This window comes from Mugil cephalus, chromosome 11, assembly GCF_022458985.1.
Source record: "Mugil cephalus isolate CIBA_MC_2020 chromosome 11, CIBA_Mcephalus_1.1, whole genome shotgun sequence".
Classification (NCBI taxonomy): Eukaryota; Metazoa; Chordata; class Actinopteri; order Mugiliformes; family Mugilidae; genus Mugil; species Mugil cephalus.
Genome location: NC_061780.1, coordinates 3,520,792 through 3,545,996, shown reverse-complemented (window position 1 = coordinate 3,545,996; position 25,205 = coordinate 3,520,792). Strand labels below are relative to the sequence as shown.

General features: G+C 40.6%; 1 protein-coding gene across 1 annotated transcript; it reads left to right on the top strand.

Moving 5' to 3' along the window:
- On the top strand, positions 1-21,939 carry drd2l (dopamine receptor D2 like). The gene is made up of 8 exons (XM_047597818.1): positions 1-208; positions 11,490-11,888; positions 12,769-12,878; positions 15,520-15,656; positions 18,220-18,437; positions 18,690-18,773; positions 18,977-19,361; positions 20,252-21,939. The coding sequence occupies exons 2-8, from the start codon at positions 11,517-11,519 to the stop codon at positions 20,446-20,448; spliced, it is 1,503 nt and encodes a 500-aa protein (XP_047453774.1). The 5' UTR covers positions 1-208; positions 11,490-11,516; the 3' UTR covers positions 20,449-21,939.
- The last annotated feature ends 3,266 nt before the right edge of the window (positions 21,940-25,205 follow it).

Here is a 25,205-nt window from a genome sequence, read left to right as displayed (position 1 = left end):
CACTAACCGGCAGAGAGTTGGGAGCACATCACCGAGGAGGTGAGCGGAGCACTCTGAGACTGACTGAATGACTGAATAACCGAGGTCAAGGAGCCAGGGTCGGCTGGAAATCCTGGATGGGGTGTTTCAGACTGAGAGACAGTTTATTGCTCCGTGTTGTTGCTGAGAGAAGAGCGCACCTGACCGCGAGCATCTCTCCTGGGAGAGGGCAAGTAATAACTTTAAAAATACTTTAATTTATAACACGTGTCTTTAGTCGAGTTAGACCTGAGACTGAATGCACACACTGTATATAGGCTACAATCTGATTGGAACTTGTTGCTGTGTTTCTAACGTTTTGATTAAGACGTTTGTTGTTCTCTCTTTTTTGTTCTGTAGGGAAATAAAAATATGATTAACACTGATTTTGTTTGAAAAAGGGCTCTCCAGGCACATTTTGAGAATAATACATTTCCAGATGCTCAGTAGGTTGCTGTTTAAAGTGCACTGGAGACCAGACATTAAACATACAGCATGAAATAGAAGATGCTGCTCCTATTCTAAAAGAAACATAAATACAAATCAAATTATATCTTTATAAGACTTATAACACATAATAAAGAAACATTGCATTTCCATAAAAAAATTAAATATATAAGATTTGAAAAAATATATATGCTGTAATAATATAAATGTGCAGAGGACATGTGGGAATCTAAATGCTATATGTATATGTATGTGTGTGTGTCTGTGTGTGTGTATATATATATATAATCATTTCTTTAACTTCAACTGTTCCCTTCAATGTTTGTTTTTTTACCTCTGCTGTAAAATATTTCATTTACATTACTCATCTTGCTCAAATTGTGCTACTGCAAAAATTTGGCACTTTCCTGTGTTTTCATTTAGATGTGAGTGTGTGCTACGTAGACAGAGTTCTACAATTAAATAAAAGCGTCTTGCCTCCATCTGAATTGCAGAGAGAGATAGTGTAATATCTCTTTTGAAGTTCTCATCTGTGATACCCTCTGTTGGTCATTAGGCTCCTAAGTGCTATTAGGTCTGGTCTGGATGAGTTCTCTGTCAGTAACGTTCAGATAGAGGACACTGTTTCATACAGTCATTTTCAGAATAAACTCTAAAATAAAAAGATTCGCCCAGGTGAGCCTGTTTGGCAGTCAGAATTATGTTTAAGTATATGTGCAGAAGGTAACCCTGATTAAATCGACAACTTAAATGTTTGTACCATCTGTCCTATGTGTTATTTCTTGCTTTCTAAGAAATCTCTCCTCACATGGAGAATTACACCTGCTGCTATAAATCTGTTACCACGCACCACACTGAAACACTTTCCCCCTCGACAGTGCGGGTGTGATGGTGTGTTAGACTAATTTCAACTCTGCACAAATGGCTTGGAAGTGACTTCCCAAAGGCTGCAATGTCTCATTTTGAGAGAAAGATGGAGAAGAAGCCAAATTGCCTCTTGAATAAAAGATGGTTGTGGTTGGTAAGGAGCATTTCCCTCAGGTTGAGACTCCCCCGCGTATTGTTAATCAGTTTATTGGGTATTTATACTCACAAGACGTTCTGATGGTTTTTTAGATATTTTTTTCAGTTATTTGATATGTTGAGTTGAATCCTTCCTTCTCTGCGTTCCCATGTGGGTTATTCCATCTTTTTTATCGTGTCTTTGGCAGATTACTTCTTGCACGAGAGGTTGAGATGGAGCTAATGTTTTATTGATAACTGTCTGACTCCATGTCTTGCCTGCACTTTACCTGAACAAATGAACTCCGCTGTCTCTAATCTTTTTTTTTTCTGACTTGCTCTCACTAGAGGTGTGGTACAGCATGTGAAGAATCAGAACTTTCATCATAATCGGTACCATGGCTTTGCACAGACTGCTGATTGAGTTTATATTAGCATATTGGATGTGTTTTTTTCTATATCAGCGCAAGGAAAGCACATAATTCGTCACACTATGACTATTGTTACTCCAAAACCCTTATGGGCTCAGACATTTGAAAATATTTTCATTTCACTGCTTGATTTGCTTCTAACATAAATAAGAAAAAAATACAAGGATTATTATTTTTTCACTTTGTGTAGCTACACCTCGACATCATCCCAGTAATTGTATTTGCTCCCAAATGCTGTTGGCTGCTTGTTAAAAACATGCATTGGGTGTTCTTGGGCACACTGGGAGTCAAAGTGGTGTTGAGATTGAATATTTTCTGCCATGATCTCAGCTGAGAGCTGATTATTCTGCAGCTGAAAATCCACATCATTCCCAGTGGCCGAAACTCATTCCTGCCTTTGCGTGAAAGCAATGAAAGATTAATTGCAGGCCAGCTCGTAGCCTTATAAAAGCTTGAGGGGATATTTCAAGGAGTGTTTATTTTGAAAACCTCTTCTCTTCTCCTCTTTTTTTCATTTGTTTCAAGCAAGTGAGTAAAATGCCCTGCAGTTCCTTTCAACAGAAGACATGCAGGTTCAGTATTCAAATTCATTGATTTACGCTCAAAAGGGAGGGGGTAGAAGAAAAATTATTTAATCTCCTCATAATTAAACCCAGCGAGGTTTCAGACACTTCCTCTCGTCATTTTAAATTCGAAACCAGGACCTTGAACAAATACCAACAATGGTAAGAAAACTACAGTACCACAAATGGTAAAGAACTGCAGTAAACAACAATGGTAACAAATAACAACACCAGAAAGGTAATGGACAATACATAGCAACTTGGTGAGGAACAACAAGCACAAATCAACAGAATATTGATGTAACATAAACATTAAGACTGGTCTGTGACCAGACCATATGTTAAACCTGGGGATATTGATATTCTGTTCCAAAGTTTCACTCCACATACTGACACACATAAACTTGCGAGTGATTCAAAATTTAGGTAATGTAAAACTCCCTTACCTCTGAAATTATGGGTTCTCTCCCAAATTGTGAAGAAATTTTGTATATTACTTGGTAGTGATTTGTTGAGTGCTTTGAATAAGATTATTGATGTATAATATCTTACAAGGTCATGGATTTTTAATAGTTTTGACGTGAAGTATTGGAGTACCAATGAGCAGTATAAAGTATGAAGTGCAGTTTGACTTTATTTATAATTGAAAGGTTTTTGGAGACTTTTGTTTTTATATGTCTGTTGTGGGCTTTCCATGATAATTTATTGTCTGTTGTAACTCCTGTAGTTCTGAATTTGTTTTAGAGTTTCCATGCACCATTGCCTTAGTCTTATTTAAATTTAATAATAATTTATTATTATCCATCCATTTTTTCAGTTTATTTAATTCCTCATTTACCGTGTTTCCAAGTTCATTGTAATTATCACTACGAAAGAACATGCTGGTGTCATCTGCAAAGAGTATCAGACATGTCATTAATACCCATTAAACATTTTTTTTCCACTTGGCTTGATTTTGATGTCAGTGATGACCACATGAGTATTGCCAGTTCCATGATGGGCCTGTCCTTCTGCACATTCTGGGGGTCCAGCGATTTCACCTCCTGCAACAGCCCCAGAAACTGCTCCTGCTGCACTCTGACAGCAGTCACATCCCCAATTAGGGAGACAATGAAGATTTTTATTTCCTCAAACTCCTCTGGTGTCAGGCTTTTTTTCTGTGGCATTCTGGTGATTCACACCAAGCATCCAGTAGACAGCTCAATACCAGACAAACAATCAAATTTATAGGTTCTGTCCGTTTTCCAAGAGGCCAAACAAACAAAACAGGCATGAACAGGTATTAATTTCAGTGTCCATTATCCAACATCAGTAAAGCGTAATAACTTCCACAGTTACACCAAATGCAGTCACTTAAACATTGACACACATCACATTGCGTTATTTTTCAGTTTTATTTTCCATGTTTGAATCTCACACCCTTCAATCCCCAAACACATTACCTCAGTGGGTTTACTCGCAATATGCAGTGCACGGCCTTGCTATCACATCGCAACCTTGTTCTTGCGCAAGCTTTACTGTGAGTGAGGCAAGTAATTTGAGGTATTAATGAGCCACAGAGCGGAAGGAGCTGTATCCCACTAGCTGCCCTAGAGGGCTTCACAGCTCTGTGTGCCGCTTGAACAACACAGTCTCGTGGAACTTTGACCAAATGATCTGAAACCTGTTTCATTACTGTCATGTAACAGTCAAAACAACGTGTGATTAGGGAGCATATATGTGGATTAAGGTTGGTCAACAGAAACGACCCTCCATGAGATTAACGCATTACAGAAATCTAATGAGACATCTAATAACACGTCTATTCCTCCTTATCATGCATGTGCTCAGTGGCATTTACGGTGATGCATGAAAATCAGTCTAGGAAAATGTGTACACAGAAAGTGTGAGAAAATAATTGTGTGATTGTGGCGTAGACCATTAAGGTCTGTTCTCAGCCACACTATTCTTCTATTCTTCCTTACAGTGAAACAATTTAATAACATCTGACCTTACAGACTATATCTTAGAAAATCAGATGACATTTGCAGCCCTGACCTGTGGAACTCTGCCGGCTGTAGTCATGTGCGTGAATACATGGTCACACAACATTGCTTTGAAGGCTGTGTGAAAATGAATCGATGTGAGCAGGGATCACTGCACCACGTTCAAATAGGAAACCAGTAAACTGATGTCAATAAAGACCTTCCCCTTACAATAAAGACTAAACTAAACAAACAAAAGAAACTTTGCAGTGGCTATTGAAACATTTTTATTAAATATAGGCGGAAATTAATCAAAAAGATCTTTTTGATGCCTCAGATTGTGTTCTTTTATTGAGCTTAATCAGTGTCATCGAAATAAAATGGCATACACAGTTCAGCAAGTCGAACATCTAGCATCTAGACCTCCAGACGTGTTTGATGACCAAACATAGTCAGTTACCTTAGTAAAAGACACAAACAGTTTATCATTAATGGCTCCGTTATGAACACTAATCCTCTAACAATCAGAATAATAGCCTTAACAGAGCATAAACCCTTTATGTAGCCACTTTTATCAGAGCAGAGGGTATAAACCTTCGTTGGCTCTACAGCTCCTCCCTGTGTAGAGAGAACTGGACCGGACTAGTTTGCTGCTGCTATATACAGAATTATATATTTAACAAATTATGTATCTTCCACCTTCATCTGTATACTTTATACAATATTTACAGTCCAAAAGTATTGGAACAGCAAGGCAAATTTCCTTGTTTTTGTTGCTCACTGAAGACATTTGGGTTTAAGATCAAAAGATGAGTTTGAGACAAGAGTTCAGAATGTCAGCTTTTATTCCCTGGTATGTACATCTAGACGTGTTAAACAACTCGGGATATATCACCGTTTGTATTAATCCACAGCAATTTTTTTAGGTGAGCAAAAGTAATGGAACAAATAATCTTAAAGTACATAACATTTAATATTTGTTGGCATAACCCTTGCTTGCAATGACTGGCTCAAGCCTGCGAGCCATCCACATCACCAAACTTTTGCGTTCTTCATTTGTAATACTATTCCAGGCTTTCACCGCTGCTTCTTTCAGTTCTTGTTTGTTTCGGGGGGTTTCTCCCTTCCGTCTCCTCTTCAGGAGGTGACATGCTACTCAATTGGGTTAAGGTCAGGTTATTGACTTGGCCAGTCTTAAACCTTCCGCTTTTTCCCCTGATGAAGTCCTTTGTTTTGTTGGCAGTGTTCTTTGCGTCACTGTCCTGCTGCATGATAAAATTACTCCCAATTAGTTTGGATGCATGTCTCTGTAAACTGTCAAACAAAATGTTTCTGTACACTTTGGAATTCATTCTGCTGTTACCATCATCAGCTACATCATCAATAAATCTTAATGAGCCTGTTCCAGAAGCGGCCATGCACGCCCAAGCCATGACATTACCTCCACCATGCTTCACAGATGAGCTTGTAAGTTTCGGATCATAAGCAGTTCCTTTCTTTCTCCACACTTTGGCCTTTCCATCACTTTGATAGAGATTAATCTCGGTCTCATCAGTCCATAAGATTGTGTTCCAGAACTTTGGCTCATCTCTGTACTTCTTTGCAAATTCAATCTGGATTTCTGATTGTTACTAATGATGAGTGCTGTGCATCTTTTGGTATGGCCTCTATATTTCTGCTCTCGGAGTCTTCTTTAAACAGTGGACTGGGTTACCTTCACTCCTGCACTGTGGAGGTCGTTGGTGATCACCTACGTTGGTCACTTACTGATGTTTTGGGGTTTTTCTTCACAGCTCTCACAATATTTCTGTCATCAACTACTGTTGTTTTCCTTGGCCGACCTGTTCGATGTGTGTTGCTCAGTACACCAGTACTATGCTATGCTCAATGTTAGTCCAATGGCTCTGATTGATTTTCCTTCTTTTCTCAGCTTGAAAATGTCTTGCTTTTCTCCTGTAGACAGCTCACTCATCTTCATGTTGGTTTATCCTCTTTAACAAGAAATGCGAACTTTATAGGTTTCAAACCAGGCCAAATAGTAGACTAGTCACGCAGAGCTATTTAATGTTTGAACAATCAACCTTAAAGGCAACACCTGGTCAACAAGAAACACCTGTCAGTCACATGTTCCAGTAGTTTTGCTCACTTGAAAAATGGGTGGGTTCAAACAAAGGGCAGTATGTCCCAAGTTGTTTAACACTTCAAGATGTAAATACCAGGAAATAAAAGCTGACATTCTGAAGTCTTGTCTCACACTCATCTTTTGATCTTGAACCCAAATGTCTTCAGTGAACAACAAAAACAAGGGAATTTGCCTTGCTGTTCCAATACTTTTGGAGGGGACTGTATATACTGTATATTTACACTTGCATACTATATTTTTCTGTTGTTGTACACTGTATACAGCATTACTGTCTTCTGTATCAAGCATACATTAATTCACAGGCGGGACTAAGTATATGTTTTGTAATTCTGCATTTTTTTTTTCATTTTTTTTTTTTATTTGTTCTCATCTAGTTTCACTCTCTGCACACACTATATTATTTTTGTTGTTGTTTCGTTGTTTTAGCATTGTGTGTTTGGTTCCACTTAATGCGAGAAAGAGATTACCTTAGTAGTAGAACAGTTTCATCACACACTGTTCAGAAATAATAATTTTTGACTACTGAAAAAAATAAATGTTTGGCCACATTAGTACTATTAAATTAAATTTAAAACTCTGTTTGAGCTTTTACACAACTTTTTTTCAGCTCAGTTGGGAAGAAGTGCTCTGGGTAAAGGCTGCGCCTGTGTGAAAGCTTCATCTTCTCCTTGGCATATTACTTTGTTTACATCACTGCAGTCTGTTATTGGCTAACGGCTGATTCACACTCTCTGATTTTTTCATACTCATTTATGAAGGAGACTGAGGTTTAATTAGATTTTTTCTCCATTTATCAAAAAGTTATTTAGCACATTATTTAGCACGTTAGCTCAAAAATGAGTTAACATGTCAAACATTTTACTCTTTTTAAAACAAAAAAAATACAACAAAAATAACAGTCTGAAAATACAAAAAAAAAAAAAAAAACAGATTGCAACAAAGTTGTACAGTGGTGTGAAAAAGTATGAATTTCTTCTCAAGATATCTTTTGGTTTCTTGAGTGAGAATAGATGTGGCAGTAATTAGGCCTGGGTGTGGCTAGAGGAATTGAACTCAGGTGTGATAAACCACAGTTATGTTTTACCAGGAGGACAAACAGTTTTTTGCATTGTCAACATGCAGTGGTGGAAAAATGTTTTGGACACCCCGTGCATTTGTGAAATATTGCATTAAGAATCACTCTTAGGTCTTCAAGTGCAATTTCTATTAGTACAGTCACAGACAAAATACTAAACAGATCATAAAACAGCCATTAAAAACGTAAAATTGATTGGTTCCATAAAAGTAATCCAAGACATTTTGAGTATTGGGTAATTTTGGTTCCAGTGATCCACTAATGAAGGCTGTGACTGATATTAAAAGACACATTTTTCTGTTGCCGTGTTTCGTGTCTATATAAAACCAGTACATTTGAAAGTTCTTCAGAGACTAAAATGTCTAAAACAAGAAACCTAACGCAGGAAACACGCCCGAAGATACAGTTTCTCAGCCAGGAAGGATACAGCTGCCAGAAGATCACCAGGAAGTGCAGATGCAGTCCTTCAGCAGTTGGATCCACTCTGCAGAAATACAGACCAAGTGTCCAAGGGTTTCTACAGCCAGAAATGACCACATCCTGATCCAAATGTGGAGGGAAAACTACCGAATGACATCACAGGGGCTCCAACAGCAGTGGTCTCCAAACCCACAAGCTCCCTTCTGCATGTGCTCGGCTCTGTCGAGCTCCAAACTGGATGTTTCAACAAGATAATGCCTCTTGCCACACATCCAGAGTCAATAGAATGGCAGGCGGCAGGAGCACAGTATCCATGTCTTAGAGTGGCCCCTCAATCTCTGGACATGAGCCCCATTGAAAATCTGTGGTGGATTATCAAAAGCACAAACCAAAGAATTTAGAAGAATTAAAAGTAGTAATTTAAGAAGAATGGGACAAGGTTACCCCTCAACAGTGTGAAATGCTCGTGAGGAACATGCCAGCCAGGATTACAGCTCTACTGCATGCTAATGACAGGAGTACTAATATTAACTGGATGATATGATGATTTATTCATTTTTTGTTCAGTTTTGAACACATTCTCTATTTGTTGACTTTAATACAATGTTGAGATCTGAAATATTGAAACTGTCATAAATTTAGTTTTGTTAGTTTTTCTTGCAAACAATAAACAGAATAAATATAATTTGTACTGGTGCACTGACTGTTCCTTTATGTGTCTTGTGATTTTCTGCTTGTTCTAGTTTTTACTCTCTTATTAAGCTGCTGCCATTACCCGACCATTTGCAGAAGGGTTGAAACAAGTTTCTCCACTCAAGTGTGCTTCCTGCAGTTCACTCCTGCACGCTGCCTCCCCCCGTAGCAATTGCAGTGACCCCTACCACAATAATAATGTCTGTGCACCACTTCCCATCAAGTCCTTCACTGATTCAAATCAATACCTAACCGTGTGAAATCAATACATTTGCGACAAGTTGTAATGTGCTTTGGCTGGTGGTGCAAGGGATAGTTTATTGATTTGTTAAGCTCAACTTGTCTCAAGTGTTAATTAGCAATGCAGATCACAGGACAAGGTCAGGGATGGGTGGGTGATATCCACTGCAACCGTTTGAGGCTCCTGTTGGTATGGATAGTGGTCAGGTTGTAAATATCTCACGGGACTTATCCACGGCCTTGGGACTGATGAGAAGGTTAACAGAGAGGCTGTGAACCCATCGTCCGTTTCGATTACCTGCTGCTGATAAATATTTCATGCAGCTTTTTTACATTCTATCATACAACCTGGTTATCCAAGTGTATCAGGAGAGCAATAGAGTGATAGGAAAAGAAGAAAAGTTCTCAAGTGTCCTCATCATGTCTCCTCTCTGTTGGAACACATGAACCTTTAGCTGCAGTTAATTCATCACGAGGTTGAAACAGAGACGTTTGGACTGTAGAAGATGCATTTTTAATGACGCAGTCTTAAATTAACTGCTTATTCTGTTCTTCTCACTCTTTTTAGCTTCAAAGCCAGCTCTCACATTTATGTTTATGCTAGTTCTCTCAGTCTCAGCAGGTGTCTGTCTGGAAAGGGATCAAGATCGAGTTGCACAAGAGATGCCGTTCTCTGTAACAGAGACGTGACCCCAGGCATTGGATTTTGCTTTTGATTTTAAAAACAAACAAACATATATGCAGCCAAATTATCCACAGAAATCTGTGTCAGACACATTTATTCAGGCTTGATTTTGTTTCATGAAGTGTACGTTGGGGAGAGCTCCCCATGCACACTTCAAATCCTTTTGTAGTTTGGGTCTTCATAGCGATCACAATCTTCGATATGACAGTTTGGGTGAAATCAAGTATTTTCAGGTTTTCATGAAGAAGAAAAGGCAGCTTCAAACTTCCACTCTATGGACAACACAGGCCAGCTCTATGCACTTGCCAAACCGACAGGCTCACTCTGCTCTCCGCACAAATGATGGATCATACACACAATTTAAAGGATAAGTTGCAATGATAGGATAACTTAAGATCAATATCAATAAATAAATAAATAAAATCATCAAATTCATAAAATATGAAAACATAGTAAGATATAGAAAATTAAAATAGAATGAATTCAAATGGAAAATAAAATGAAGAACAAAAAATAAGGAAACACTCAAAATAAATATTACAATATCAGATAATGTAAAACTGTAAAATACAGTAAAATATAAGATTGTGACATAAAATATAACGTCAAATAAGTAACTAAAACTTATCAGAAAAAATTTCACTTGCGTATGCATCAGTATTATATTAATTACCTAAAATGACTGAAACCATCCAAAAAATATTTGACTTCTGTGTTTTTAGTCCAAGTCCCATCCACTAACATGGAGGAGGTGGAGCTAATGACCTATACTGCAGCCAGCCACCAGGGGGAGCTCTACTGGCTTTGGCTTCATTTTTGAGGAGCTGTGTTGTCCATCTGTATTCTGTCTATGTCAGTATGTACCTTAAAATGCGGATAAATCCACAGTTGCTGTCAAGACTATGCCCTCGTACAGTGTAAGCGATGATTTTCACGTTAGAGCACGTAACTCCTGGTTTTTCATCTGTCAGGAGAACGGCTCTGCCCAAAAGTAATGCATCCAATTGAATTAAATCAGTTATTCATCAGAAATCAACACAGAGTACAGCAGTCAATAAATAAGTAATTCATTGGTTACACCAGTTAAATGTATCCTCTGGAGTTTTAATCATTAGTGTTAGTGCTGGTAGAAGATTACTGCGCCCACAGATCACATGAGCCAACAAAGTTACCTTACACTGCATCGGTGCAGTGGTGTTTCTCCTACCGACCTTGCTCATGGACTCCCACTTGGCCCATGTACTTTAACAGGGGTAATGTATGACTCCTCAATACTATCTTTTTCATGCTTTGGGAAAATAAATGGATAGGGGAAAAAAACACAGGCAACTGACCATACACAGCTGACCTTGTTAAAAGTTATAACGAGGAAAAAATACTTTTTAGGCTGCAGGTCAATTTTTAGTAGTGGAGTAGCAAGGGTGAGCGAATTATAGCTTATAGATAACATTTAAATATGCATGACCCCTTTACTGGCTGCATAGGTCCCTCAACCATCGCTCGCCACCAGGACCACATGGAGAAACCGTGCAGTAGTATCCTGAAAACTACTGGAAACATGAAATCTTAGTACACAAAGAACTGGGTATGTGAAACCAACCAGCTGTGTGGGTTCAGCACTGCAGAACTCAGTCAACACCTGTCCATGCTCTGTGTGTTGTGTCTCTGTGCGGTGATACCGTTTTAACCTTTCCTCTTAGAGCTTTTGTTGGATCTACTGTGAAAGCCTGAATCGAACGCACAGTAGGGCATAAAGGGTTAGGGGGTAATTATAACTCTCTTCCTCTCTTTGTTCCATCAACTTTCAGCTTGACCATGTTCACTGGAGCGAGATCATGACTTTACTCAACGACTCAGACGAGACTTCCTCTCCCTCCTTCCCTCTCTTCCCCCTCGAGAACAATTTCTCCTCCTTTGTCAGCCATGACCCGTCGTACTCCCTCGTATCTTTACCCAACTCCTCGACGTCCTTGCTGACATCCTCCAACTGCACCACTTCCCCATCGCCCTCATCTCCACCGTACAACTTCTACGCGGTGCTGCTAGTCCTCCTGATCTTCTGCGTGGTGTTCGGCAACGTGCTGGTGTGCGTGGCCGTGTCTCGAGAGCGGGCTCTTCAGACCACCACCAACTACCTCATCGTCTCCCTGGCCGTGTCCGACCTGCTGCTGGCCACTCTGGTCATGCCCTGGGGAGTCTACCTGGAGGTACGTCTGCACACATTCTGCTTGTCTTTGTTTTTACGCTTTCATTTATTGTGCTCCTGAAGGCTCAAGACTGAAAACAGTGGAAAACACACCCTCAGATCCAGTGGGAGCTAAACACGGATAAAAAAAAAAAAAGTTTCTCTTCAAAGTTACAGTATTTGCCAGAGATGCAAATGCAAAACAAACACAGGGCCCTTGCATTTCAGAACTAGTTATCTAGCCAATTAAATGATCAGATTTAAACCCACCTTTCTCTACACACACACACACACACACACACACACACACACACAAATTGCTGGTGGCCTGTGAAGTTTTGTGGTGGTGAAGTTTGGAGATGTCGGACCCAAATGCAGGTCACACACCAGGAGGTGAGGCAGGATGAAATAGAGATATTCACTTTAATGTCACTTACTTTGATGAAATAAAAAGAAAGTCAAGACAGGTCAGGAGTTCAACAAGAGGTATTCCAACATAAAGTAGTTCAACAAAAGTCAGCCAGAAAGATGTAAGACAGGACTATGTAGATGCATGGGCAGAGGGGTGAAACTAATGAGGACGAACACAAGGAGAAACCAATCCAACAAACAGAAGAGTGAAAACCTGCGAAGTAGAGCAGGACAAGAAACAACAACGAAGACAAAATAAGAACAGAAATATGAAGAAAAGTAAACAGGATTACACCAGCGCTTCCAAAACACAAGATCATGACATGGTCTAAATTAAACATAACTGAATGTTAGTATACTGTATTGTACATTTGTACAAGCCCAGTCAATATGAATGTATCTGAACCAGAATTACAATGTAATACCAGATAGACAAACTAAAAGTACAGTGTGTCAATCAGACATTCAGTTTGCATTTGTCTATGTTGAAGGTGGTGGGTGAGTGGCGCTTCAGTCTCATCCACTGTGACATCCTACTCACCTTGGACGTCATGATGTGCACCGCCAGTATCCTCAACCTCTGCGCCATCAGCATCGACAGGTGGATACAAGCTGAGAACACTTTCATTACTCCTGTGTGTGCTATTGAATTCAGAACACTACCGTCCATCATCTTTATTTTCTTGTCTCCATGTTGTCAATCCAAAATATGCATTTCTTCCCTCTAACCTTGATCCTGATAATAGGCAAAACAAAGTGTATGCTTTACACAGGTCAAAGCGTTTTGACGTGTCCAACATGCAGCTGTCATTGAGCAGCAGGACAGAAACCCCTAAGCTGCAGCCATCTGTTTATCCAGCGGGTTATGGCAGGGAGTCACATTTACAACGTCCTCTACAGTCACAAGTGTCCGTTTTGATTTTGCCCGGAACAATTTTTATGAGTCGTCATTCCACCTTCACGTCCTCTTTATGGGCCCCCACCAGGGAGAGGTGACCAGGCGGACACCCCGCGGGCAGGTCGTCTGCAGCTGTGTCCTGATTCCTCGGACAGAGTGACATATTGAGGCTGCTCCCAGACCGACTGGTAGAAATTGGGGCAATAATGAAGGACAGAGTCTTAATTGCTTTGCAGCTGCAGAAGATAAATATATATATACATATATATATACAGCAGTCATAAAGCTATCTTTGCTTAATACCCCAGCAATGTGCAATGAAACAGTGACAGGAAGACTAGAGCTGAATTTACGTGCTTTAATTTAAGAGGGCTTCATTTGGAGTGTGATATGCAGCTCTTTTAGTGCTCAGTCCTATTTTAAGTGATGAAGGGTGGAGGAATTAGCATAAACCTATAAGGAAAGTTGTTACATTTATTGCAGTAACTGTGTAACCAGAAGTGCAGACTTTATTTGCTGTTTGTAGACATATGCAGACACAAAGGCAAAGCAACAGTGACAAGTTTACTTAACCGACACAAGCAGCTCTGGAGCTGAGACAAGGAGTGAACATAGCGGAAGGCCGAGTCTCGGGCTGGTAGCTGAGCAGAGCATGGCCTGAGGGAGACGCTGAGGGAGGTCAGACGTGAGCAGAGGAGAGGGCGTCTAGAGATCTGGGAGCTGGGCTGATGAAGGAATCTGAAGAGGCAGGAGGCGTAGGTGCAGGCTGAGGAACTCACAGAGAACCACAGGAGAACCAGGATTTGACACAACACTGACAGAACAGAGAAATGCAAGGAGAAATGAGTGGAACGCAAGCGTACTTTAGACTTAGATGCTTTATTTGTCAGTCAAGCATACATGAACCATGCACACTGACATGGAATTACAGTAAGAGTAAATATGATTAGTCACTAAACCTGTACCCTACAATTAAGAACAGACACAAGAAGTGAGAGGTGGAAGGGCTGCAGAAAAGGAGTGAGAGAAGGACCAGAGGACATGATGCAATCAGCCTTCTTTATTGATGTTGACAGAGGAACTCAGCTCAAAAAGTCATTCTGTTAATATCAGGATTAGCAACCTAAAGACCTAAAATGTGTTCCTGTATGAAAGGGCAGGGCTTCTTTGTCAAGATCTACAGCAGAGATTAGAAGCATACTCTGCATTTCATGGAATTAGGGCATGCATAAAGTCAGTTTCTATTGTTTTTTTCTTTTGTTAACAACACCAATGGGTTGTAGAACGACCACGATTGTATCTGTGTAATCTATGATGAAAAGAACAACAAACAACAACAAACAAAAAAAAATCTCAAAATGCACTTGGCTGAGGAGATTTAATTCCTATGTGGCTTAGTGGTGGCTTGTCTTCCAGTATCTGTAAAAACTCTTAAAACTGACAGATTTTGTTACTTACAAAGCAACAAACTACAACAAACAGCCTCCATATAATGGTGCAGCAGAGACATGTTCTCTGTTCTCTGCGGGAGATTTGTCAATCCCAAAGGCAAAACCCTTTTTTGTTCAGGGGTCCCACATATTCCTGTTAAAGGGCAAGTTTCAGCCCATAGAAGCCTATTTGTCTCCCTCTTAGTGGAAGTATGTGACAATAATATGACATAACGAATGTCAAGGGGCAGTTCTGTTAAAGGCAATACTATCCTTTTGTCCCCTGGAGGTAGCTTTAAACTGAAATATGTCACAAGTTTCGGACTTAAAACTATAGACAAAGAAAGTTCTGCAAGTAATTATCTTGCAAATGTGGCTGCATCTATTCTGCCGAACTCCCGCAGTCCCTGATTGACTTTTCTGCAAAATATCTAGAAACACTGCAGCTAAAGCTTCTCAACACTACAAGTTACAGAATAGGAGACCCGTAACAACAAAGACTGGAAATTGAATGTGCTGAAAACCAATTTGTGGAGTCTTTTATCAACTCTTGGGTGATTTGTCCGTGACCCTCTGCCCACAGTCGGGATTACAGCTGCTCAGTCAAGGATGGTCACACCTGACCTGCAGTTACAGCAGATGACACTAATCGGTTTTGACATGCCGGCAGTTTTGTGTGTTGAGTTCTTGCGGCTGTGAAACCAGCACTGACATCTTGTATTCCTCTGAAGGAGAACTGAGAGGGTTGTTTGTCTGATTTAACTGTGTGGAAACATGCCGATTTAATTAAGTCTGTTGCTGCGTCAATGTGTGTCCACGTGTCAACAACGCATGTTGAAATGCAGACACCGTGGGTGAGTGTGCAACTGGCATGCTAATGTGCCGCGTGTTCTGTGTGTGCATTTTCTTTGCAGGTACACAGCGGTGGCCATGCCGCTGCTCTACAACACCAGATACAGCTCCAGGAGGAGGGTGGCAGTGATGATTGCTGTGGTGTGGTTCCTTTCTTTTGCCATCTCCTGCCCTTTACTGTTTGGACTGAACAATACTGGTAACAGCGCCATCTGATACTTCCTCTCAAGTTACCCCGCACTCACTAGCCTGGGTGTTAGTTAGTTCCATCCAGCCCAGAAAGAGGCTCATTGAAATTCTAGTCATGGATTCTTAGAAAATAGGTGGTAGTCAAAGCGTGGAGCTTGGAAGCTGGAGTGTGCACTTCAGGGTTGTGCACCGTCGAACGATGGTCACGAACTGGAAAATAGCACCAATAATTCATGGAAATGTACTTGTGCCATGCATTCCTCTCAAATGACTAACTGCGCGCTGCTCTGCAGTTTATAGTCCCGCTGGCAGATCTGAATATACAGTGAGAGCTCAGCACTGTTTAAACAGTCTGCTGCTCGTCAACAGAACGGAATTTGAGGCAGAGTTGAATTTGTCTTTCATCTAGTCGATGTGCTGACCGTGTTGATTGCACTGGAGTGAGTCGGTTTACATGGGAAAAGCTGCTGTTGCAAGGCTTTCAGCTGAGTCCGTGTCTCTTTGACATGACTACCTCCAGGTCCAGTGAATAAATAATAAGAAAGAGACAGCAGCAATGATCCACATGTGCTTTGCTCTCGTTGTAAAATTAATCAGATATGTGCTTGCCTCAGTATTGATTTCAAACAACCCTGGGATAGCAGTAATTGTAAACAGCCCTGATGTCACATAATACTTGTTCTGTGCTACTTCTGAGCTTCTAAAAATGCAGCGACAAGTGAAGGTCAACAAATGTGACAAAGAACTCTGAAAGGGTTTACAGAAAAAAGACGAAGTTCAATTCTCGACAGTCTTAACGTTGAGACCAGTTCAGAGTGAGTAATGGGTCCATTTTTAAAACTATCAAAAAAATCATTGCTTTCACTGCTGACTAAAGAACTGTATAATACCGCTCAGCACAACCACAAATCTTAAGCCTCCTTGAATCTTTTCCTTTATAAGACTAGTTTTTATTTCCCTCTCAGTACATAAAGGTAAGATGAGTAAATTGATATTCCAAAAAGTAACTTTGAAACATGAGCTGCATAATTTTTATTTTGTGATTTTTTTTACTTACTTTTATGTTGTGACATGTTCCATTTTCCGAGCAGCTATTGCATTAACGATTTCATTTTTTTTTTTACTTGTGTTTGATGATGCAGTGAGATATTTGGGGAATGGAGACAAAAACAACCACGACAAACCTATGAGTTTACATAAGATAATTATTATTAATTATTATTAAATTAATACCAAAACATTGGACTGGAAACATAAATACAAACACTGTCAGAACATATGTGTAGCCCAAAATCTATCAGATGCCGAGGAGGGATTAAGTTCATCAGGTCATCAGTCTAATCTCTAGAGGAGGCTGGAGCCAATGTAGGGCTGGCACAGAAGAGATGCACCTACGTCACAGGCAGAACATGTAAACACACATAAACAACCCGGGACCTTCCTGCGGTGAGGCCTCAGTGCTAACCACGACACCACTGAACCACCACAAGCAGATGCTTCCGCCGATGTTAGCACGTCCCACACATCTTTTAAACCTCGGTCACACATTACAGTGTCATTTCCTTTTCTCTTTCATGGAAGAGGCCTGCAGTAGGAAGAACTGAGAAAACGCTCTGTGGCTTTAACACTACTGCTGATTCAAAGATGCCAGTTCCTCAAGATTTGTTTTATTGTTATACCTTAACAGTTCCTTTTAATCACTGAGCCTCCTCGTCATCTGAGATGTAATATAACCCTCACTGATGGAGCTAGTCAAGTTTCTCATGCACACAGCAATATCTGCAGCTCGTGTATCTGCCCGGTCAAGAAAACATCAGCATGTATTAAGGGAAAAGGTCCACTAGCAACACACATGCAGAGCATTCAAGAACGATTGCATACGATCGAGTAAAAGGTGATGCCCTACAAACTGGACGGTGCACATAATCCTCAACTCATTAGTCGTCTCACAACAGCAGAGGGAGAGAAGGAGCCCATCAACCTCTGCTTTAATGAAGGCGCCTCTGAGGAGGGACTTTCAATGTGCTCACGCTGACTGAGCTCAGAGGAAAGCACTTGAGAATAAGTAGGAAACCGCTAAGTAATATGAGAGTTGACATGAGGCAGTTTGAGATGTGGGCCCAAACACAGCAAGATACCGAATGATGAAAGTCAAACTGTTAATCATGTTTCAGTCTGCTGCGGTTGCTCACCGATTACAACACTGCCACAGTTTGAATGGATTTTTCATGGAGTGCCTGTGCTGGCGGTGGTGCTAAAATGATGCAGTTGCATCATCGCTGTCTTATGAATGAGTACGGTCCATTTACAAATGTGTGCATAATGAAACTTGCACCATACCTTCATTTCACTTGTTGAGTTGTCTTCATGTCCTCCAAAACTTTGGTAATATGGAACTAACACGAGGAGTGGAAGCAAAAGTAAATCCACCCTTTACATATTCAACTTTAAAGCTTAATGCGTTCTCCTGTTTACCCTGGTTCAGCTATTTTTTTCAGTTATTGGTGCCTTTGTGCATATATGTAATGATATAGAAATATCTATTCTTTGCATTTTGCTCATTTCTGCATCAGCGAACCGTGAAGGCACCACGTGCAGCTTTGCAGACCCGGCCTTTGTGGTGTACTCGTCTGTGGCCTCCTTCTACGTTCCCTTCATCGTAACGTTGCTGGTGTATGCGCAGATCTGCCTGGTGCTGCGCAAGCGAGGCAGACGCACCGCCCCACCGCGCAGACACGGCCTGCTCACACAGGTTGGGGCCGAGGCAGGAGAAGGTCATCGACACCGGAAGGTGGAGTCCATAACTCCTTAACGGGACAGGAACGTTTTGATGATAACTAACTTAAAGTTCCTGAAATTTTAAAAATGTCCAAGTGCAGAAACATCAGTTTAAATGTTTGCTCTGCTATCATGTCGTATTTAAAATGATTTACGCAGTTTCCTGGAGATATTGTTTTATTTCAAAACAACAGACACCAACTTTCTCTCCAGTCTCCTACGGACTAGCTTTCGTGTCACTGTGCTCTGCTTCTTGCCCTTCCAGAATAAATGTACACAACCAGAGGATGTAAAGTTGTGCACTCTGATCCTGAGACCTGCCACTGCGGCCCCGCAACGCAAGAAAGTGGTGAGTGATATAACCAACCAATGAGCTCTCTCTTTGCTGCTCTCTAATAAAAATCTGCAGCAATTCTCTGCCTGCATCATCATCTTCTTCTTCTTCTTCTTCTTATGTTCATAAGTGACCCTCTTCCTTACTTGTGCGTCTTTGCTTTTCCCCCCATCGCTGTCCTCCCTCATCACACTCCTTCCTCCCTCACTGTGTGTCAGACCCTGGTGAAGGAGGCGGTGGTTCACCCCCTTGAAGTGGAGCCTGGTCAGTTCCTGCCGCAGACTGAACAGAGTCTGCCTCCTCCCCCTCCCCCTCCTCCTGCTCCTCCTGCTCCTCCTGCTCCACAGCCCTCCTCCCTCTCAGGACGAGCCCGCATCTCCCTGTCCATTTCTGTCGGGCCCGCCCCAGTCCTTCCTTCAACTGTGACGCGGTCGGCCTTGACACCCCGTCCGCCCACTCTCGAGGATGGCATGAGGGGCCGTGAGGGATGGAGGGAGCGCAGCGGGGGCAGAGAGAAATGGGGCGTGACCAAGGAGAGGGTGAGAGGGAGGCTGTCACAGCAGAAGGAGCGGAAGGCCACGCAGATGCTCGCTATTGTGCTGGGTGAGCTGAGGGCCCGAAGGCTAACCGACGGCATGTGAACCATGTATTCAGGACACTTGTAGCTTGTTCCCCTGCGTGTACACAAACTATGTATAGCAACATTCATTTACAAGAGGTGGAGACGTCGAAGAACTTATAGGACATTAATCATCAATCGTTACTAGTTTCATGGCTATTTGAAAGTAGAAAGCTGCCACCACCTGGAGAAAATGGGAGTTAAACTTCAAACATCAGTGGGAATCTAATCAAAAACTACCTTCCAACGTCTCTAAAAGTCACTAATTAACACATTATATCTCATTTTATCCTCTATAATTCATTAAAAGGCAAGATATTTTCATCTTCTCATTTAAATTCTCAGCCAGTAAGTTGATTAGTGTGCAGCATATCTGGAAAACCAGTCTAATCAAATTCATGTAATCGGATCTTTATTTGGGCTTTAAATAAGGATAAAAAGAATCCAGAAAAAAAAAGGCAGAAAGTCCAAACCATATTAACATTATTACTCCTAGATGTGATATTTTTTTGTTCAAACTAGAAGACATGAAGCTTTTCTCAAGAACGTTTTCAGAGTTTTATTTGTTTCCGTTAGAGACACATTGTTGATTCCCGACACCCACGGCAGCAGTTTTTACGCTGCTCTGCATTTTATGATTACTTATATTTTAATACTTGCAACCCTCATCTGTTTTGTGATTAACTCGACGCTGCAACTGGGATTGCTCATGTTCTCTGTCTAGCCGTCAGTCTGTCTGCCTGTTTCAGCAGTTTTGTGATGTGTGCGTGTAAGAACGCGTATGTGGCGGAAATCTCGGGAAATTGATTTATTCCTCCATAACGCGTGCCCCGCGCTGCCATCCCTTAATCCTCGTCGTCTCTGTCTGTCCAAGGTGTGTTCATAATCTGCTGGCTGCCTTTCTTCCTGACCCACGTCCTGAAGGCCCACTGCAGGAGCTGCTGCATCTCGCCCTCACTGTACAGCGCCGTCACCTGGCTGGGCTACCTCAACAGCGCCGTCAACCCTGTCATCTATACCACTTTCAACATTGAATTCCGCAAAGCCTTCATCAAGATCCTGCACTGCTAGGCCAGGAAAAGAAGGAGCATCACGTGAGCTGTCAGGACGAACAAAGGCCGATGCTGCTCTGAGATCTGAGCTGACGGAAGAGGAAGACAGTGGAGAATAAGAACCCGGTTTTCATAAACAGGAAAGGGGGATTTGGTGATAGGCTGGACAAATGATAAGTGAGCCAAGCTTTTAGGAGCATTGAATGTAAACAGTGGCTCAGATAAAAGAAGACAGAAAACATAGCACACAAAGAGGATGACAGCAGGCAAGAAAGATTCTACCAGGCAATCACAAAAAAAGAGAGTATGTGACAGGTACACGGCAGCTTCAAGAGACACAAACAAGTAGGAGATATTTTTAGGAAACAAGACATGCACTGTGTTTTGTACATATGTTCTGTAAAGCAGGAGGTGTGAGGACTGGGAGTCTCTCCAGCACAAACAGACTCAGACTCCAAATATGTGACTGTTTTTCCAATTTAAAGGAGCGCTCGACTTGCACCATTGTCTCACTGCGGTATTCTTTCTTCTAATTTTTGACAACATTTGATGACATTCTCAGAGGACTGGAATAAGTTGAGACAAAGAAAAAGAGTCCAACTCAAAAGTTTGTTTTGCTCTCACGGCCAAGAGTTGATCTTTTTACACAGATTTTTTTTTTGTTTGAGAACTCACAAAAGTTACATCAAGCTAGACTTTCATTCAAGTGAATGTGTACATTTCTTCATTTTATGCTTTAATGTGCAATAATATCAAATACTGTGCTCTAAATAATAATTTTACCTGTTGAGTTATTTATGTATTGTACAGTCCATTATTGACACTAATAAATACTCTCTTTTATTAGTTATTGTATCATAATGAAACAAATGTTCGTCTACAGTATTTTGTCTCAAAGGAGATTTTTTATACCCTGCCAGGTGCACATTGTTTTTAGTGAAATGAGCAAAAATTATTTGAAAAGAATAAATAAACATATCTACAAGGTACCACTGGGGTAGTGCTATGAGCCACAGTGACTGTGTTAAATTATATTTGATTAGTTGGTATTCAAACAGTGTTCCATGTGCACACTGGACAAGTCATGTTTCATTTAAAGCTTTTTTCTATTTTTCCTATTAGTATGGTACAAAATCTCATCTCACAGTTAATATTTTTTTTAATATGAATGGAATTTCAAGGTTAAGGTGTGTGTATAAAAGATTCCTTTGTGACCTCTTTTTTTCCTGCTTCTGAGCGGCTGCCACCAAAAACAAAATAAAAAAATGCAGTTCCCTATATTGCAACTTGAAGCTGCCCCGTGAAAGTGTGAAGCAGAGACACATATTAGAGAGAGTCTGGCCAACTAGAGAGTGGACCATCTGAACTATCCCACTATGCTGATTCTGAACTGAGCTGGTCACATGTTTCATGGGCGCCATGTTAGATACATCTAACCAATATTCATAGAGAAGTGGCAATAACAGAGGATAAAGTTACCACAGTACTCAGCCTATGGCTCCTATGGCTCCTATGGCTCCAGCACAGGACCAGGAAAACACAGAGGAAACGCCACCGTTTCCCCAGTGAACAAAAACAGAGAAAGTTGGAGCAGAAGATTCAAAGGAAGAACTGGATGTAAACAGATTTCTCCCTATTATGTGAGGTAAATGTCAATGTCTCTCTTTGACATTTGCTAAGATTTTATATATGAAAAGATAAAGTCATACCATCACCAATGTGAACCTTGATCTTAAAAAGGCCCGACACTGCTTTACAAATGAATTAAGTGTGAAGTTAACCGAGCCTCATGCTAGCCTTATGCTAGCTAGTTATCTAGACTAAAGGCTTGGAAAAATAGCAGCTACCATCATATAAACTGTGAAACCCATGTGTGCATGTAATTTATCTCCATGTAGATAGACAAATTTAAATGACACCCGGTTAATACTAGGTTATTATGGCTAGTGTGCTAATGTTATAATGATAATACTAAATAACAGTAACACTAGTTTAATTTTCACTATTTAATCAATTAATTAACTAATTAATGAATGGTACTTTGTATTTCTGAGTATTTATAATTTTTCTGAGTAATTTCAAACTTTTCTCAGTGAACACAGAGACAGGGCGGAAGGTTAACACAGCTCTGTGACTGATGAGGCAATTGGGCTATAAAGCAATTTACAAGGTCATTGAAGATATTTAGAGTAAGTAGACGCTGGGCTTTTTACATATTGACAGACGTTGGCAGTAACATTTATAGTCCTGTTAATGGTGAAAATAAGACATTTCAACATAGTTCATTCAGCCCATACGGTTACACTGTAGAATCATCCCTCCGATGTAGCAAACATGGCGTCCATGATTTGAGTTTGCCAGACTCTTTAATATACGACTCTGGTGCAAAGATCTGAGCCTTAACAGGTTGCTAGCTGTTTGCCTTGGCATCACCTGCCTTCCACCCAATACCCATCTCTTTGTCCATTTTCAGCACTGAGTTAGACACAGATGGGAACTGCCTAGATGGGGACGGCCGGAGCTTCCACACTAAGCTTCAAAATCACTCTTCATTATGTCTATGAGACACATCATGGAGGGTTTGTCCACTTGTATGTACCCTTCAGGCCTAAAACCTTTAGAAGTGCCCAGACTGATTTTCACATCAACAACTCCTTATGATATATTATATTATGACATATGAGATCCAATTTGTTGTAGCTTTCTTGCTTGAAGTTATGAGAGCTTGTCATCACCTCTTAAATCCACCAATTCTCACGTTAACTGTTTAATTCAGAAAAAAATAAAATAAAATAAAGTTAAAAAAATCTCTGCTGGATTGAATTACTTTACACAATCATTTAGTTTTCCTTTTGTGAAGCAGGCAAATAGTTTCACACTTGTGTGAAACTATTTTAGATTTTTTGACATCAACTTCGATATCAAATTCTTGCAATAATGACTGTGGCATCACTTTCCCCATCTAACTTTTACCCTAATTGTCAGGCTGCTACCTTAAACCCCACTACAGTTATTTCAGTAGAATAAAGTACAGTTCTCAGGCTTGTGGAAAGGGTTTTAGTTTACCAAATTGTGTCTAACTAGTTGAAGTCGAAGTCACAGAGGGAGAAGGGAAAATCTAAAATGTAAGTGAGTTATGAAAGAAAAAGTGAATCTTCCAAATGCCAGAAAGTTTTACAGTGACATAGAAAGAGAGAGGGATTTAAGTTTGACTCAGTGTCTGAGTCACTTTCAGTTTCCTGACAGTAGCTCTGCTGTCCTGTCAGTACTCCCTGACTGATGTGTCTCTCTGCATGGGAAAAAATGACAATATTAAGCTGCGAATGCTGCTGTACCTCATGAGCTTCCTTTCTTTCCATTTCTGACTGGTACCGCAGGGAGGGGAAGCTGGAAGCTCTGTCTGCCTGACACACTCCAAGCTGCCAGTCAGCTTGATTGGAATAAACAATGACTCCAACACCTCCCTTTATGTGGGAACAAATGAAGGCCCCAGGCTTGATTAATCCATTCAGTCACCCAGTCTCTTGAGCAGGTGGGAAGGATGCAGCGCCACACACAAGCCATGAAAAACAAATGAAAGAAAAGTGTTGGAGAAATTCAACATCCCTGTGTATGCATACATGGGTGGACAATTCTACAATAAATAGGTCATGAGGAATCACTGAGAATACCAGGCCAGGGACGACCTTGTGCACCAGTTACACCAGTTGTGCTTAGGACCAGATCTGACCATTACAGGAAATATCTGGCCTAATGATTCTATTGCCAAGAACAAAGTTGAGCAACTCGAAATGTTCCCAGAATACACGCACCAACCAAACACACACACACACACACACACACACACACACACACACACACACAAACACACACACACACCAAGGCTACCCCAGATGTTTGTCTAGTACACTTGCCTGTGATGAATAAAATACCACTACAGCTGTAAGGAAGGACAAATCTGTGGCTTCCGTCTGGTTTCTTGACTTCTGTGTGATTATCCACAGAAGATAAAATGAAAACAAAAGCTCAAAAAGCATGAACTAACACAGCAACAACAAAATGGAAAATAGGGGCATTATCCAGATACAAGTTAATGGATACAGAATTCAGTATGAGAGTGTAGTCTAGATTAATGCATCTCAACTCATCTCATAGTGTCAACTGGGTGAATTGGCACCAAATTTGTGTCCTATTGAAGTTTTACCTTTTGGTTTTCAGGGAAATATCAAGTGTGGTGTCCAGGAAATGAGATACAGAAATGAATGCTAAATTATAAACAATTGTAAATAAATATATATTTTTTTTCCAGATACCTGCAAGACAAATAGGCGGTTTAGACTTCTGCATCAATTTGATGCCACAGCTACAGCAACAGCCCAGACCCTAAGGAGACCTTAACGCGGTAGCCTGACAGGCCATTACTGTATGATTATTTATTTTATTATTATATTTTTTACCTGTTTGAAATAAACTAAACTCAGTTTATTCGCACTCTCATCAACTTCAATGTTCTTTGTGTTTAATGCCGATTAGCAACTGTTAGCATGCTAACTTTTCTATCATGCTAAGCTAAACTGATAACTGACACAGTATAGCATGTACCTTCATACCTTCCACATAGCGGCCACTTAATATGTTAGCATGCTGAAATCAGTGTAGATGTTGCATGTCTGTAGATCTGTTTCTGTTTGGTCTGTGATGCTAAGTGTCTCATATTTCCCTTCTATGCACGTGTGTTGTGGAAATTGACATTTCTCATTTGATATCAATGATTCT

Coding starts and splice junctions, on each gene's coding strand:
- drd2l (XM_047597818.1), top strand. CDS start 11,517: ATGACTTTACTCAACGACTCAGACGAGACTTCCTCTCCCTCCTTCCCT. Junction 18,774..18,976: donor CCCCGCAACGCAAGAAAGTG/GTGAGTGATATA, acceptor ACTGTGTGTCAG/ACCCTGGTGAAGGAGGCGGT. Junction 19,362..20,251: donor GATGCTCGCTATTGTGCTGG/GTGAGCTGAGGG, acceptor TGTCTGTCCAAG/GTGTGTTCATAATCTGCTGG.